We start from the raw sequence: 17,522 nt of genomic DNA, 5'->3' as shown, positions 1-17,522 counted from the left end.
TCAGCAGTCCGAGGAAACTTTAGCATGTTTTAAATAGAAAAAAATCATCTTCTGGAAGACAGAATTTAGAAACCTTAGACTGACTACTTCTATTTAATAAGAAATGATTCTTTATGTTTTATAATTTCACCTCACAGGATAATCCATCTGCAACACAACCTGCCAGCAGCACTCCTGAGTTTACATAGCCCAGCTCCTGGGAACATCCAGCACATGGAAATGGCTCTGGGAATCAGGAACACCCAACAGGGCACAGGAGCTGTGTGTTCCAGTGAAGCAAACATGGCCATGTTTAAATGTTTATCACCTTTCGCAGTACTATTACTTTTAAAGACACTGATGACAAATCTGCAGTCATGTGTTTACTTTCATTTTGCAAAAAGGACATTTATTTTTGCGACAAAGATGTTCTCCTCAAAGTAACTGGGTGTCCTATTTTGCTGATAGATGGATAAAAAGAGAAAAGCAACAAGCAAACTGTGTTATCAAATCAGATGACACATTTGCTTGAAAACTTAAAGTTTAAGGCACTGAGGCCATACTCAGCAACACTGCACATACAGCTACTCACAAAGGGTTAATGTACAACACGCAGCAGTTAATTGTCATAGATAACTATAGTTAGAGTTCAATAAATTGGCAGAAGGATTATAGTGCACTTTTATTACTACCTCCAACACTTTTACTGATGTGCTTATTACATTTTTTATAGCGTGCTGCTCTTGAGCAACCCGTTTATAATATTTACCCTTTTAAAACTAGATCTACAGAGAATACACATATATATATATAAAAGGGCAACTTAGTTTACATGGCAATACTGGTGCAGCAACTAACACATCTCACACACACACATATATATGTATACACATATATTAATTACCCACATCTTGCATGGACAAACCTATTTACAAGCCTAGAGGCAAGAGGCAGCTGCCAAAATCCATGTATTTTATGCATGACAAAAAAAGCATGAACTAGGACTGGTCTTCTCTTAGAAGATGAGGATAAAAATACCATCACTACAAACAGTTTTTGTATATGCATCATACACACAAACACACACATACACTATTTTTCTGTGTTACCTCTATTAGCTGCAGAATGTCAAAAGACATTTTAGTCCAACATAAATAATCCTTAGAAGCTGAACGTGGTAAAAATCCTACATAACACTGAGATGTTTTTTCATTTGTGTTTTAACCATTTCACTTGTGTTTTAACCACTTGCAAGTATAGTTCTGTTGTACACCTTAATTCAATTTATCCTTAAACCTAGAATGATCTAGTATTGTCTCTAGTCCTCACTAAAAGCAATAACTTAAATTCACTGCAACTGCAATTGGAGAATAATTCACCACCCCTCACATAGAGCAAAATGCAGCTCCTCTCAGGCAGGCACCCCTTTGGGTCTGTGATTCAGGTGAACACACAGATTGATTCCAAATCTCTACATTATGTTAGCAGCAGCTCCAAGCACCACTGTACCCATAAAACACCTTCCCCTCTGTGGCAGCAGGAGGGCAGGAAGCCACCTTGCAACGATTTGCAAATTGAGCCTCATTTTTTTGTGTTTATCTGCATCACACAGCAAACACCTCCTGAATAACCCTGCCTCATTTTGTTAATTTTATCCTGAATAGTGGAGATGCAGGGTGTAAGCACAGGCCGAGCACAAAGCCTGTAAAAACGTGAGCAGAAAGCCCCTCTGGAGCACATCCAACATGGGATGTGTGTGCACAGCCAGGGAGGGTGGAACTCACAGCACATCCCACTGTACAAACTGACACATCCCCCTTTCTGACACATTGGCAGCACATCCCTGCTTTACTACCCGCTCTGAAATGGAATAAGCATCTTCCCAAGACCACCATCTTCAGGGGAAAAACGAGGGGAAGGAAAGGATGAACTGTGAGTGGGGCTCACAGTCCCCTAGACCAGAGGTGGTAGGGCAGCCCAGTTCTCTGGTGTCTCTTCACAACACACAACTTGGTAATTCCAGGCAGACTGTGACAGGGAAAGTGAGTGTTCAGGGTCAGAACCTGCTGGAAAAACCCCACATTCAAATTAAAACTGCTTTTTAGGAGTTAGTGAAAGGATTTAAAATTACCTTTTTATATAGATAGTCATTGGCAATGGTGTCCAAAATTAAAAAGAACACAAATTATGGTAATCTTAACTCAATACTTTCTAATTTCAGTGTATCCTCAATAACGTTGCTTTGGTCAGTCTACATGAAACACAAAGTTTTCCTTTTGAATAACCTAAAACCAGAATCATTTTCCCAAATCAGCTTTCACTTCTGTTATGATCTCCTTTGAGATGACTGTTTGCTTCTCAGATCACATTCTGCACAGGAGACAGAATATAAAAATAAGTTCTATTTATTGCTTTATAAGCATTACAGCATTAGCAAGTAATAAAGGACCTACACACAATCTTTCATACTTCTAGTTTGGAAGACCTTGCAGGTGATAAATATTTTAACAAAACCCAAACCACTGCAGGTGCATCTGCATGAAATAAATAGAGTGCTGGCTATATATCAGCAAACACACAAAGAAAAACCTTCCCAAACCCTCCAGATAATCTGCAGTCCAACTAGAAACATGGGAAGTCAGTACAGGTCAGAGAAAGAAATACATATACTAAACTCCTTCACTCTTGGGATTAAATCCTGCCCTCTGCTCTAGGAAGCATAAACATAATTGTGCATCACTCACTGAAAGGAAAGAAATAGTCTTTATTTAATAATCTTAGGATTGCTTGATTAGTGCTTGGGAAATAAAAAGCACTACTTAAGTGCTAAATATTATTAGCTTTTTCAGAACATCAGCTCCAAACTTGCCACTCCCCACTTCCTTCCCTCGTAACTCTCTTCATTCATGTCATCAGAAGGCATCTCATTTTCAGCAACAACTACTCACTATTTTTTTAATGCTGCTGGATGTGCAGAACTACTGTTGAGGTTGCTTGGCAACTAGTGAGACATATAAGAGGGAGAGATAAGGTCCAGAATGAATGGAATTGAAGAGAACTATATTTGGTTCTATATTTGGTTTCATTAGGAGATACTAACGTGCTCAAACTATCCTGATTTGAATTACCCACACTAAGGTGAAATTCTGCTGTTTCTGTCAAAGCACAGAAATCCATAATCACAGAGTGGCACTAAACCCAGCCAGCCGCCTCCCCAGCCACATACATAACAGATTCAGAACCAGAGCTTGGACCTGGGCTAGCAGGTTGGAAGAGCACAGAATAGTCAGGAAACACAGATATTTGGTAATTTGTATTTTGAAGAATTTTAGGCCAAAGAGAATAATTGAATATTTCATTTTGCCTTTCAGTGGATCACAAATCACTGTGCTTCTCCATATGCTTTTAGGGTTGAGATGAAATTTCAAATCAAATAATTCTTTCTGAAGGTCACAATTTGAAATGATGTGAGATTGAGCACTCAGGACTCCTGCAAGGACACAGAACTGCTTACAAAAAGTCTGCTCTGATGATCCAGGAGGTGCAGGATAAGGTGGAAACAAGCCTAGCAGTTCCTAATGAAAGAGTTTCTTCTCTCAAGCTCTCCAGCTGACTTTATCTGCATCCCTTGGGTAAGAATGAACCAATCTGGCCCAAAAGAGGATCTTCTGACATCACCTCAGACCCTGCCCAGTCTTTGATGCTTCAGGAGGAAGCGAAAACAGTGACAACAGAACAAGCAGCAAAATTATCTTCAGGGAAAAAACCAAAACCAAAAGTCAGCCCCCACGCTTCCCCACCTCTCTGATGCCCATGGGCTGAAAGGTTTCAAGGCTTCAAACACCACCACAGAATTGCAAATACATAATAATGCTCAGGGCAGGAAAAGGAAGGATTTGCAGCACATGCACCAGACTCTGTGCTCCCCAAGGCCGCAGTGAGCACCCTGAGCACACACACCTGCACCAGCAAAGATGAATCTTCAGGTGGATTCAAACAGGGTTTAAAAATAAACCCCTACCTCCCTAAGATTGCTTAAATGAAGCTTCCTCTTTCCCAACATGTTATTCCAAATAAAGTATCTCAGATGCTAAGGAAGTCAGACTCATGCCTGCCCTCGTTTTCAGGCATTTTGCTCACACAGCACCACCTCTACATGGCCATGAAATCACATCTGGACATCTCCCTTCTGGACCTGCGACAACTCCTGTGCCTTCCTTTCAATTTTAAGTCCTTCTCAATAATTCCACACCCTTCATGAAGTGAAGGCACCAGCATGGGATATACTATTTTAATAACACTCTTATCAGATTTGGAAGTACCCCTTTATCATTTATGTTTCACTTTCCCTTTTTTTAGTCATCCAAGCCTCCATTTGTCTTTTTGCCACAAAAACATCCCAAACCATAGTAAGGTAATTTAACTAATTGACTTTTGAGTCCTTTTCCAGTTTTACAGATACAATCTAAACTCTGACTCCTGCGGGACTCTCTCACGTTCGGCTGCACTAAAGCAAATTCCTGAAGTACAACTTATCAGATCAGCCTCCCAGTAATAATTATAAATAAGTTATATAAATTGGTGTTTCCCATAGTTTCTCACAGGATATTCCCTGGGATTTTTCTTCATTGTTTATTGAAAATACCCATATTCTATTTCCATAACAATATCAGAGAATCACACAGAGATGATCCCAAGATTTGCTCTTCTAACAGACACCAAACTTCCTTTTCAGTTTGCAGCATTATCCAGGATGGAAACATATTGTCTTTGGGTATGGAATAATATATATTGAGTATTTCTACTTTCTCTATCTAACTATGCATAACTTTACCTTCTGCATTCAGTTAAAAAAAAAACCAAATCTGTGTCCAAACAGTATTATTAAAAATTAAGCGGGAAAAAAAAAATTCCTGTTTTCTTATTGTCTGAAATCATTATCAGAATGGAACCTAGGAAGTTCAGTTAAGAAAACAGAGGCTTAGGTTGAGAAAAAAAATACATTTAAAAAATGTATTCAGCATGAATAAAGCTGTGAGAAAAAAGTCAGACATTATGCTGCCTACACGATTTCAAAGTGTTTTTTCCAACTCCCTATGATTACACAGAATACAGAAATGTTTTACTAAACTCAATCTTTTCACTCATTTCACGCCCCTTATTTTACAGTGTCAAAGAGATACTTAGGTAACAGAACGTTCCCAAGTTCTTTGGTGATAAACATAAGGAAAGTAAACATTTGATTGCATAAGATACAATTACATAAAGTGAAGACTGTCCAATTATGTGAAAGCAAAACACAGAGGCAGCACGGAGCATCCCAAGTTCCCAAGAGTTAGGGGAAATTAAGAGTGACACAGTTCCAGTTGAAAAAACTAACAGGCAAAATAGTTACATTTCAGATTTTCAAGTGCCCTATGTGTAAGTTACAGAGCATATTTTTATCTACAATGTTCAGCATAAGCAGAATGTGTTCCTATGAGTAACTACTTCGAAACAACATTAATCATTTTGACATAGCATAATTAAAAGGTTGCATCCAATTTCCAGCATCTATTTTAGTGTGCATCAAAACCCAAAACTGAAAATCCAGTAGCTTCCCACAACATAGAAATTTAATAACAAAAAACCCCACACAACCATTAAAGCAAATCTTCCAGAAAGTTGTGTAACAAGCTTGCTGCAAAGACATTGAGACGAAGTACTAGGAAACTTAATTTTTTTACTGACACTGAGCTCTGCAACTGTTTTGTCAAACATTTGGAAGTGTGGAAGTGCTGCTCTGCCTGCCCTGCACATGGGCTTGGGGTTTGTGTGGCAGGTTGGGACCGAGTGGTCGCAGCTTTCCTGAAAACCCCAAGTACTTAAAACTGAGCCCTTCCCCTTTCTGTTTTCTCTCTCATTTAAAGGAAAAATAATTTTCCTAGGCTTTGCATTGTGCTTGTAGTTTTTTTTCCATGAATAATGCAGTGCTGTGATTGCACTCTAATTTCAGAAGATATTCAATAAAATCATTTCAGTGCATGGTTATGTCCTTAGCATTACTATCTTTTAAAAATTATTTTAAAAGTTATTACAACTCCAAGTTTTCATATTTCTCTTAAATAGTCTTACCTGCTAAAAACAGCAAAAAACCACACAAAGCTATGCCAGTCACTAGAGTGTAATTAAATTAAAATTCAAGAAACCAACTAGTTGAATTTTTCCATAGTTAATGCCACATTAAACCAAATTTACCTAGCCTATTTTAATTTAAATTATCAGGGTTAAAACAGGCATTACACAGAGTTCTCTGAGCTTAATGTGCTAAGTGTCCCACTACACATTTTATCTATATTTAAAAAAAATAAAAAACAAAACAAGATTGAAGCAAGGCATTATTTATTACTACAAACTTAAGGAAGAAATTTACTTCACAAACACCCATTTCCTTGCAACATTTTCTAATTAATATGAATAGTTATATTACAGAGATAATTGTACTGTCAAAACAGAATAAAAATGTCTTAACTGGAAGGAACCCAAAGCGTTTGTATGCAGGCAGACCTGCAGAGGAGAAGGGAGTGTTTAAATCCCAGAGATGAAGGAGGCAGCACAAATCCCCCAGCAGGCTCTGAAGGTGCCACTCAAGGATAATGCAGCATCTCCTGGGAGCAGCCCAAGCCCAGAGGGGAGCCCTGCACACCTCTGCCTGCTCCATTAGCTCACCCACCACTCCTGGGAGGCTGCAAGGGTGCACTTGGGAGAGATAATTACTTTCTAGTGCCTTAACTAAAAAGAGAACTGAACACAACGACTTATTGAATAGCCCTGTGGAGAATACAGCCAGCTCAGAGAGAAGGTCACAAGCTTTGCTGCACTTCTGTAACAGCAACACCTTGAAATAAAACATCTCATGAGATATTCCACTACTACATTTTTGAAAAAGTGGATGCTTCTGCCTCTCAGCTGTCAAAAACACCCCTCAATGCACTGCTGTTTCTTAGCAGGCTCAGCTGTAAACAAGTAATCCTAATTAAATGCATGTTTACATTAGAGTACAGTTGTAGAAATAACTATTAAAAGCTGATGCAGCTACCCTTGCACTGTATCCTAAATGGTTGGATTTACTATTAACTCAAGGTTCAACTGTTAAAGTAAAATGTAAGGCATGCTATTTTTAACATCAAGATTCAAGTTAGACTAAAAAAAAAACCCTCATCAGTGGAAATTCCTTTCAACTTGAGAGCTCTGAATGACCAAGATTAAGATGAGCAATTTCTATATCTCAGCTCTTCATCAGAGATGGGACCTGGGCAACCCTAATACACAAACTCATGATATATCTAAAAATAAAGATAGACATAACTTTGCCTGCTGGATTATACTTCAAAGCCTTAGCTCTGCTTGCCTTGATCTGAGACACTGGGGAAGGATGTTCACAAAACTGGAACAAGAGCAGTGTTTGCACTTTTCAGAAAAATGCCTCGAAACGCCCCAAACCTGCTCCCCCAGCCCAAGAGAACAACACAGGAGCTCACAACCCAAAAACAGGAACAAGAAATCCCACTCATATCTAGATTGCTAGAAGGAGCAGGGAAAGGCACAGCTTTTATTAATAATACATTTTATCTTGTGGGACAAAACTACAAGGTTTTAACGTAATGAAATTGAAAAAAAAAATTCCCAGCTGGAATGACTGGCAAGAGATAAAATGTAGCTACAGCATGAAGTAAGGGGAATCTTCAGGGTTTGCAATAATGTGAACAAATAGTTTTAATATCAAAAAGGTAACTGCAATAAGTTTAGGATTATAAGGAACACTCTGTTCCTATATAAACTAATTCAAGTGTCCATCTGGAAAAATTAGTAAAAACATTTTTTTTTGAAAAATCAGAGTACTGCCCAATCTGTCCATTCAAAATATACAGAAAGTAAGAAATTCCATGAGATACTACAGAAGAAAATTCTTCATGTAGTGCTGATTCTGTAGCACTGGCTAGAGAAAAGGTAATCACTCTGCACCATCTAATTAAGAAAAGCTGGTGAGAACCTGAAAAACCCAGGGGAATTTTTCAGAAAGGACATGGAAGTGTGGAATAGAGACATACATTTAATATTCTCCACAGAGAGCTGTATTTTTGAAGTTATCTGAAGTTTTTTTGCAGTATTTAATACAGTTTGTGATTTATGAAATAACAAGTTAAATAGAACACGACACATCGGTTTATACTACTAGATGTTTGCTTAAGATAAGAAAATGGAGAAAAATACACCACTTCCACTTTAACTCATGAACATGGAAACCAAAAATATTTCAAAAATAAATCTGGAGTGAACTGAGGAAGACTTTCTTTAGCTGTTTTTTCTAAGCCTCATTTTATCTCAGATTCTGCTGTGCAACCAAAGTTGAAGAAGCGTTGTTGCTGCAAAATGAATTTCCAGAAATTAAAATCAGAGGCTGAGCAGGAGACCAAAATTAGCACCCCAGCGAGGAAATGCAGGAAGAATTCATGTACATCTACACCAGCCACAACACATTCTGACTTGGTCCAGGTGGCAGAAAAAACAGAAAAAGGAAGATAAAGGGTGGGCTGATGCAGGAATATTTAGGGATCAGCATTCCATCAGGGAGAAAAATGAGGAGTGGAGAAAACAGGAGACACTCAGAAAGCCACAGGTCCCAAAGGGGAGCTGCAGATGCTGCAGGGGAGAAAGGATCTGGGAGACAGAACCCAGACTTGACTCACTCAGCTACCCACTGAACGGTTTATTTTCTGTTTGGGAAAATAAAAGGAAACGTGCACATTTGTTTGATTTTACCAAAACTAATGAGTAAAATCCCACATCCACCATCAAAAGTCAAAACCCTTGCAGACCCATTCACAATGTTTTCCACATAGTTAAGCCCTAAGCTCTCTTCCGTCTCTCTCTTTTGCTTCTCAGATTACATCACTCGTGCTTATTCCGCTATTCATAGTTATTGCTCTCCAAGCTCTCTGCAACTATAAAGCTTTCTCCTGGGTTGATAGCTGCATACTTAAAAAGCTTTTGTGAAATTTAAACCTCAAAACAAATAGAACTACTGCCATATTTTTGGCCAGTCCCTTTAGGTGCCAAATCATGTCTGCGACATATGCAAACTTAGCTTGAGGGATGAGTTTACTACTGGCTTTTTTTTGTTGCTGGGTTTCTTTTTCAGAAAACTGAAATATTTAACTGAAAGCACAAATGTCAAGTTGCAAGCCAGCAAAAGTAATTCAGAGGATAGAGAGCTCTCAACATGTAACAACATAAAATTGGTAATTTAAATACTGCTTTACTAGGAGAATTCAGCATTTCCCAACCAGTAAATGCAGATAAGATACACATTCTGCTCTGAGCAATACCATGTTTGCTATGAAAATAAAGAAATTATATTCAATTCACCCCTTCCTTCTTTTAACTACCTGAAAACAAAGCACAACGTAAAAATGAAAGTCAATGCCTTCTTTGAACACTGTGCTGTCACCTCTCCACCATGGTTAACCTGAGCCTACCACGAGCTCTAAAAGCAGATAAAACCAGCCAGCTTTTTAAACTCTTAGATTCCTTCATGTACTACTTTTCTGTAATATTTCGGGAACCCAAATAACATGATTTTTCACTCTGAAAAAAAAAATTCACTTCCCTTGCACGTGGAAATATTTTAACAGGGTGATTTCAGAAAGCCTCTGAGCAAGGTGAAGGAGTTATTCCAGTGACTATTTGAATTTTCAGTATGTTAATAATCCTTGCCAAACGAGGCCCAGTGAGTGTAGGTATTGTAAACAAGCAAAATTTTCTGAAAACTCATTTTACAGCATTTAAAAAATCACACTTGAGTAGCAGATCTAAATTGCAAAGCATTTGCACAAGTTCTTAATGAACAATATCTCATATCTTCAGGCAAGATCCCATAAGAAACTTGAATAAAAACCTAACCCAGACTCGGAAGGTTTTATTTTTTGTTATACGTAAAAAATATTAATGCTGCTTCGCTGAGTTCACTTTTACTCTGTCACAGAAAAGAATTTTCATCCTTGTAAAAAATAAAAGTATTTTCAAAGGAAAGATAATTTCAAGCACATAAAAACTCTCTCAAACATCCTAACAATTAAGAAATTACTTGGTTGCATAGGTGGTTTAACATCAGCAGGTATTACCTCCCGTTTCTTTCAAGCTGAAAAAAGTTAAATATAACTTGTATAAACATTTTGCATAAACTTTTACAAACTATAAGCAGTAGTCAGTTATTTTTCATAGTATTAATTAGCTGTTGGGATATCTTTGTCTCTTGACAAAATTCACCTGCACAACTGTGTCAGCTCTCAGGACAAGACCTAAAACTGAGTGAAACACAAATCCTGCTCCCCCTCTTTGACCACACCTCCACTTCATGTTCTGCAGCCCAAATTTTGATCTGACACCATAAGCAGTTGTTCAGATAGAATTGAACACACACGTACACACAAATTTTCCACCACCTCACTGGTGTCCTCGAGCAGGAGCAGAGGAAAAAACCCCAAAAGTTTGTGCCTCAAAGCTGCAGAAACCTCTTGACAAACAACGCGATGCAAAGAAAGGAAGAAAGGGGGCGAGGGGAATCACACACCCCAAGCCTCCCCCACTCCAATTTTCAATTTTACTCAAAAACACCAGGAAAAAGTTACTTTTGTTACCAGTCAAGTAAAACACAATAAAGTCTGTTTGTTTCTTGGCAAGGAACTGGAGTGACCATTCTGAAAACATGGGATTGGTACACAAATGTAAAGGAACTATAAAAACACAGCAATCATAATTGTGTACACAAGCTAAGATTAGCCATTAGGAGGGAATTCATTATTTTGGAAGAACTTAGTTATAAATATTATACTTTTCCCTCGCTCATAGCATTAGCTTCTCTTCCATAAGATCACATGGCTAAAAAGACAAAAGTTAGAAAAAAACCCACATTATCAGACAACTGAAAAGTAAAGTTACTGAACCAGAAGTTGTTTCACTTACAAGATAGACTGACACTGACTAAAGTGATTAGATAATATTATTTACTGCTTTATGTGACATAATGCTGGTAATGGATGTATTAAGAGAAAATTAGAAACTATCAATGACTACTTTTCTTTACTCACAAACTCCTAAATCTTGGTGAGAAAAAAGAAAATGTCTGAAATCTTTAGGAGGGCGACTTGGATTTCTTAGCTTTCTCACTGAGAGAAAGTAATTTTTAAAAGTACAACAGAAATGCAAATATATTTGTCATTTAAGTCTTGAAAACAAAGCTACTCAGCTCTGCTTATGCCATCAACACTAACATATTTAATAAATACACAAACTCCCATTCAGCACTTCAACATACTAGTTCAAGAAAGTGTCAACATTTTACATCATTTGGGAAAGTGAGGCTGAAAAGTATTACCTGAAATTTCCTGTAACCTCAAGACTTCCTGAATCCTAAACACTATCCAAACTTAATAATCACAAAGGCATATTCCCCTTATTTGTCAGTCTTTGTAGTGGATTTCGTAAGTCACATTTCAACCATTTATTTCTATTTAAATAGTTCTGCTTGTCCCAGTTTTTCCCATGACACTTCAAAATTGTCTCTTGCCCGTGCCAGTTATTCCCCGCTTTCTAAAATTGTGCATGACAATGACCCTCTCCTCAGAGTCTGTCAGCCAAAGCCACAGTGATCACAGAGGGGAAAGATGACAAAGAAATCAGAAGTAAGTGAAAGGCCATGTGTTTTTAGAAGCAAAGAACCCCAGTCTCTAGACAGCACAAAAAGCAGCTGTTTTTCTTTTCCTCCTCAACCTGAACTACACATTTAATTCTTCCAACTATATTCCTTAATTCCTCCTATCCTCCCTTTTCCATTTTTCATCCTCAGAAAGATTGCCATCTAAACTTCTGCACAGTCAAAAGGAGAAGGTTTTGGCTCCACCTTATCAGTGGATGCTCACAAAATACTGTTTGCAGATACCTACTCCTCTGGAACTGCCTCATGAAAAGACAGCTGAAGTGTTGAGGAGGGAGGGAAGGAAAGGAAGGGAAGTCGCAGGCTTCCTGCTATTAAAAGCCAAATTTAAACCCTTTCTACATCAAAAGGGCCTCTGTTGTTGGCAGTAATGCAAAGAGTAGAAAATTTGGTTGATATGGCTTCTGCATTACGCTTACAAGGCAGCTCTTCCATGGAACCAGGGACACTGGAAAAACCCTATGGGGAGGCCCTTTTTCATGGAGTTGCTGCAGGAAGATATCAGATGATAGCACAGCCACCTGAAGCCATTCTGCAAGAGCTGAAAGTGGGCTAAGCCCTTCCAGAAAAAGTGCATGCAGAAAAGCCTGTGCTGCAGAACATGCCTTGCTTCTCCAATACTCTACTTCCCAATGCCACAGCACTCTTACATCCCACACACCACCTTCACTACAGCAACAGAAAAAATATATTTCTGTCTCTAATTCATCTAAGGATTATAAAAGGAACATTGAAAAAAAATAGTCTTTACTGTAGTTAACTTGCCTACAACTTTAACTACCATCACATTAATGTTAGCTTTAGCTATTCAACACATTAATTACCTGGAGCACTTGATTCCACACAGTTCCTCAAATAATTAATTAGCTAAAGGGATTGAGAATTGGAGTCCCAGAGGAAATTCTAGTTTCATAGAACTACACAGATTTCACCTTGCAAAATGCTACAACAATCACCTAAAGGCATGGGACAACTTCAGCTATTTAGGGGCAGAATCCTAAAACCAAACCAAATAAAATCCTCTCACATTCACTCAAGTAGGCCAGCACTTTTAGCTGGATATCCTGCTTCGTCACCAGAAAGAAGAGTAACACTAAATAAAAACTTTTGATTCGTTCACTCACAGCATTAAACATTTTTCCTAGCAGGTAACCTCTCTCTGCTTCAAATATCCATTGCCAAAGGGCAACCAAACCAGGGCAAACAACTCTAAGACAGGACTTTAAACTGGATTTCTTTCAAAACACAAGAATAAGCTGTACCAACAGAAATAATTCAAATCTAGTTATGTACAAGTACACTACAATTAATGAAAATTTATCATCTGCAGCATATTACTATTTTCACCACCTCTCTCCTGCTATTCATCACTTCAGCTGGGGTTTATGTGTGTTTTATGCAAACATGTTTACGTTCCAGAGCAACTGATCAGGACATGATGAGAAGCAATGCTCTGCTCTTCCTACCCTTCCAAAAAAATCTCCATGCTATTTCTCTCATTAGCTGAATCCCACATCATCTTTCCACAAGGTAAGCAGGGCAGAAGGGGAATGAATCAGGCAAAAAGGGTAATGGAAAGCGAGACAACACAGAGAGCAGTTAGTTATTTGGAAGAAAATGCAAGTTATTTAAGGACAGATGTGTAACTTGCAAGAATTTCAAAACACTGAAAAACAGCCTTTTCCCTGCTGTAAAGTGCATGTTATGATCTACTGATTATTTTTGGCAGCAGAACCCTAAAAACGATGCGTTTTAACTTACTCCCTGCACACTTTAAATATACCACACTTCTGCATTGGGTTTTTATGCAGCCCAGTGTTCCAACAGGTATTACCCACCAAAGGACAAGCACAGGGGACAGAATGCCATGGGGGACAGCCCCGGTGCCACCCCCTGGCCGGGCTGTGCCCCGTGACTGGCAGCAGCTGTGCTGGCACAGCCCTGCCCCGTAACCCAAACCCCCTGCTCTGAGCAGCCAGAAGCCAGCAGAGCCTCCTGAGGCCAAATTTACCATGTTGTCCTGGATTCCAGCTGCAGGCTCAGCTCTGCCCAAAGCTCCAATGCAAAGGGAGGCACTGGACGAAGCCCCTGCCGCTGCAAATCCCAGTGTGTCCCAGTCCCCACCAGTTCTGCACAGGTTTCTGGGCTCCCAGTCCCACACAGGTTTGGGTGTGCAGCTGGCAGGGTTGGGGTTACCCACCCACATCATACACCACCCACTACACAGCACTGTTACCCTTTAAGAGAATCCACGTGCTTAAAAACCTAGAAAAGCCTTGTTGCTTAAATGGATTGACACTTTCAAAGGTACCAGGTTCCACTTTCATTTATGAACTTTTTACTCAGCACCCAATAGTGATACCTACTCAAACAAGTCAACTCATGCAAGTCTTTTAAGTCACACAAGTCTTTTAAGAGGTCTCTGCAGCAGCCCAAAGGACAGAGACAGCTCAGCAGTGACAGGATGCAGCACTAGGCACTTATGAAAAAGTTATTTTGGAAATAGAAAATATTCCTTATTAAGAGGAGCTAAAAACATGTAGCACATAATGTATTTCTTATGAATCAGTCTGAACTTTCATCCAAAAGACTGTGTACCTTATCTGAGCTATCATTTGCTGATTAGGAAGAAGTACTGTCCAGACTCCTTGGCTAAACTTTCAGCTCAGATATTCTTATTAAAGAATTAACTACTGGAAGACTAATAAAAGCTTAGCCTTCTCAAAAATGGAGGATTCACAAAATAGATACCACTTAAAGCTAAAGGGTAGCAGTACAAAACTGTTATGTTTGAAAACAAGCATTACAAAACCAATAATACAATCTAAAAAAAAAAAAAAAAAAGCCCAGAAAATAAGCTTTGAAATTTCAACACTTTGAATCAATTAGTATTAATTTAGCAGCTATTGGTATACACACACACACAACTGCGAGCATAAATTAACATGCAGAAGAATCTCTTCCTACTCTCTAGCAAAGTTAGTCAAAAATTTAGTAAACAAAAATCTTTCTCAGACAAACAATTAATTTTCCCATCTTAATGCCATTCTTCTCTTCAAAACTGCCAAATAACAGGTATTAGATGCAAAAAATAAAAACTTTTAGAAAGATAACTTAACACAAACATCTGGGCAAGCAAATACAACAAAATCCCCAAAATTCAGAGTATGACTTCATTCTGTGAGGACACAGAAAATAAAGCCTTTCTTGCTCCAAATATAAAGAAAACTGTGCTCATTTTGTACGATGACACAAGGCATGTTTACAGCAATATGAACCAATGTGCTATAGTTGAGGTAAATCAGTGTCAGCCATGTTGTGAAAGAAACTGCAATTAACAGACCTACAAAATTCAAAACTTAAATCAGCTCTGCCTTGATATAAATAATTTTATACTGCTGATCTTACTTATGATTGGTGCCTGACTTCTTCAGGTTAATGTCTATTAATCTCATCTAAAAATACACACCCAAATTTTAGAGACAGTGAAACAGCAGCAGGAGGAAAATACACAAGATATAAACCAGGAGCACAGACTGCAGCACAAAGGAGGAAGGTACAATGTAAAGTGAAAAAGCAAATGCACTTACTCAGCATTAAATCCATTCACGTGCAGGATCCTCATCTGCTTGACTATTGTGCTTTTACCGGATTCACCAGCACCTAGAAAATGAAAGTAAGTCAATTTCAGAAGGAAGCATAAGTGATTAAGGCACACACTAGAATTTTTTTCTTCGGGCTAAAATCGAGAAAGTTGGGTTTCTCAGCGTAAGAGTGAAAAGTGAAAGAAATAATTGCCACTGGAAACTTCAGTTGTAGCTAAAAATAAATGCCCAGCTCAAGTCATGTGTCAGATCTGAATCTTGGATCATTTCACTGTCCATTTTTCCAGTGTCAATGTTAAAAGCAGACTGCAGTATTTGGAAAGAAAATGGACAACTTCAAGATTTTACAGAGAAGACGACAGGGAACATCACAGCCTGGCTGCCTTGTCACTACTATCCGACAGAGGGAAAGGCTGACTGAAGTCCCTATTAAACCAAAGAAATTCTGTTGTATCCTTAAAGAACTCTAAGTTTGACTGGGTGATGATGAACTGCAGCCAAACTCCGTAACTTAAATCACAAGGAATAAAATATGTAGATACTCACATTTGAAAAAGGAAGGCATCCCTTTAAGCCTCCACCCACAAAGCTACCAAAAACCTCCCCTTATTTGTGTCTTGTAAGCAGCCTCCCACCCTCCCTACATGTTCCAAAACCAACCCTACGCACAAGGAGAGGCAGAGACCACCTTTTGTGGCTGCTGCTCTCCCCTCCTGTACCTGCAGCACAAAAGCCCCACTCCACTTTACTCCAGTTTCCATAAGTAGATGGATGCTATTTCTGCTGGTCTGCTCGGATGCCAGAGCACAGGGCAGCCCATCTGCCTATAGTACCCGTTTTTCCATGCACGCTGAACAACTCCAACAGCAGCATTTAATTGAGCTGCTCCACGCTGCCAGATCGGCAGCTTTCTATATAAAGCAAACATATTTTTGCAGGAGTAGTATCGTAACGTGGCAGAATTTAGAAAGATTCCCCTTAGCATCTCCTGGCTACTGGTTTATTCCCCTCCCCAGCCTGTGTCTCAGCCACAGGAACTGTATGTCTGTGGCAGAACGGGCAGGGAGGTACAGTTTGTATTTATAGGATGTCAGGCCTCTCTGCTAGCACACACTGACAGCACAAGCCTCCATTTTGAGCCTCATGTTCAAAACTGTATTTTAGCAGTTACATTTCAAGGTTCATTTTCTCACAAATGCTTTCCCCCTCTGCTTTCTACCTTCCTTTCCTTCTCCCTCACGAATTCCCAAAAGTCCTCTTCTGCTCTCCATAAAACCTGGTTGCATGTTTTGCCACTTTAATCCCAGAGCCTTACTCTTTTTCTCTCTCCTTGCTCACTGCTGTTCTGTAAGCATTTAGAGAGCAGTTTTTATCTACAACTCCTTATGCACACGCCACTTCTTCACTAAGCTGCTATTTTATACCATACACCCTCTATCTGATCAGGCAGACTGCCCCATGCAATAAACACAGGTGGCTAAACCAACCAAGAATTAGTATCTTGGGATAAAATAGACTGGGTTATCTTCACAACTAAGCATTATTCACGAAGGCAGTATCTGCTATAGTCATATGTCCATTTAAATATTAATAACAACTAAATTTAAGCTGTAACACTAAATCACATTTTATATTTATAAGCATTGGGAGCCAAAATCTTTACTTCACTTGGTCCAAGAAGGAGGCTGGACAGTTGTTGCATTTGCTATAAACACATTCGGCTTGATATTGACACACCTGGGTTCTCTGGATGGGATACAACACCAGTGAACCAAAATAATGTATTACATGTACATTTCTCCGTAAGTCTAGCTCTATATTTGGCTGCTTGTTAAGGCAATATTCTCAACAACAATTACACACACACGTTTAAGTTCACCACCAAGGAGAGTTCCATTAATTTCAGGGAGACCGCTCCTGGCAGCGGGGCAAGCACGTGTACAGCAATGGGGCCTACGAGCAGCAGCATAAACTCACTAGAATATTCAGCAGCTGCTCTTTGTTGTTATTTGAATATGATTTGAAAAGATTAAGAACACTTTCCAAGTGCCTGGCTTCTTATTTCATGTGTCTTATAGAGGAAACATAACATAATAATAGGGAGGTGAGTGTCTATATTTTTGACCAGTGAGTTACAGATTATCCACAATTCATGGCAGAAACTGTAACAGCTGAGCTATCAC

The 17,522-nt window shown here is 38.9% G+C and overlaps 1 protein-coding gene across 2 annotated transcripts in view; it reads right to left on the bottom strand.

The window, feature by feature from the left end:
- GNAS (GNAS complex locus) overlaps positions 1-17,522 on the bottom strand; it is a 127,246-nt gene that overhangs the window by 61,711 nt on the left and 48,013 nt on the right. For both annotated transcript variants that reach the window (XM_059481063.1, XM_059481064.1), the window contains exon 2: positions 15,325-15,397. In XM_059481063.1, the coding sequence (XP_059337046.1) occupies positions 15,325-15,397 (73 nt within the window). The remainder of the gene's footprint in view (positions 1-15,324; positions 15,398-17,522) is intronic.

The sequence above is a fragment of the Ammospiza nelsoni genome, chromosome 12 (assembly GCF_027579445.1).
Source record: "Ammospiza nelsoni isolate bAmmNel1 chromosome 12, bAmmNel1.pri, whole genome shotgun sequence".
Classification (NCBI taxonomy): Eukaryota; Metazoa; Chordata; class Aves; order Passeriformes; family Passerellidae; genus Ammospiza; species Ammospiza nelsoni.
The sequence above is the reverse complement of the archived record's forward strand: the minus strand, read 5'-3'. Positions and strand labels throughout refer to the sequence as shown.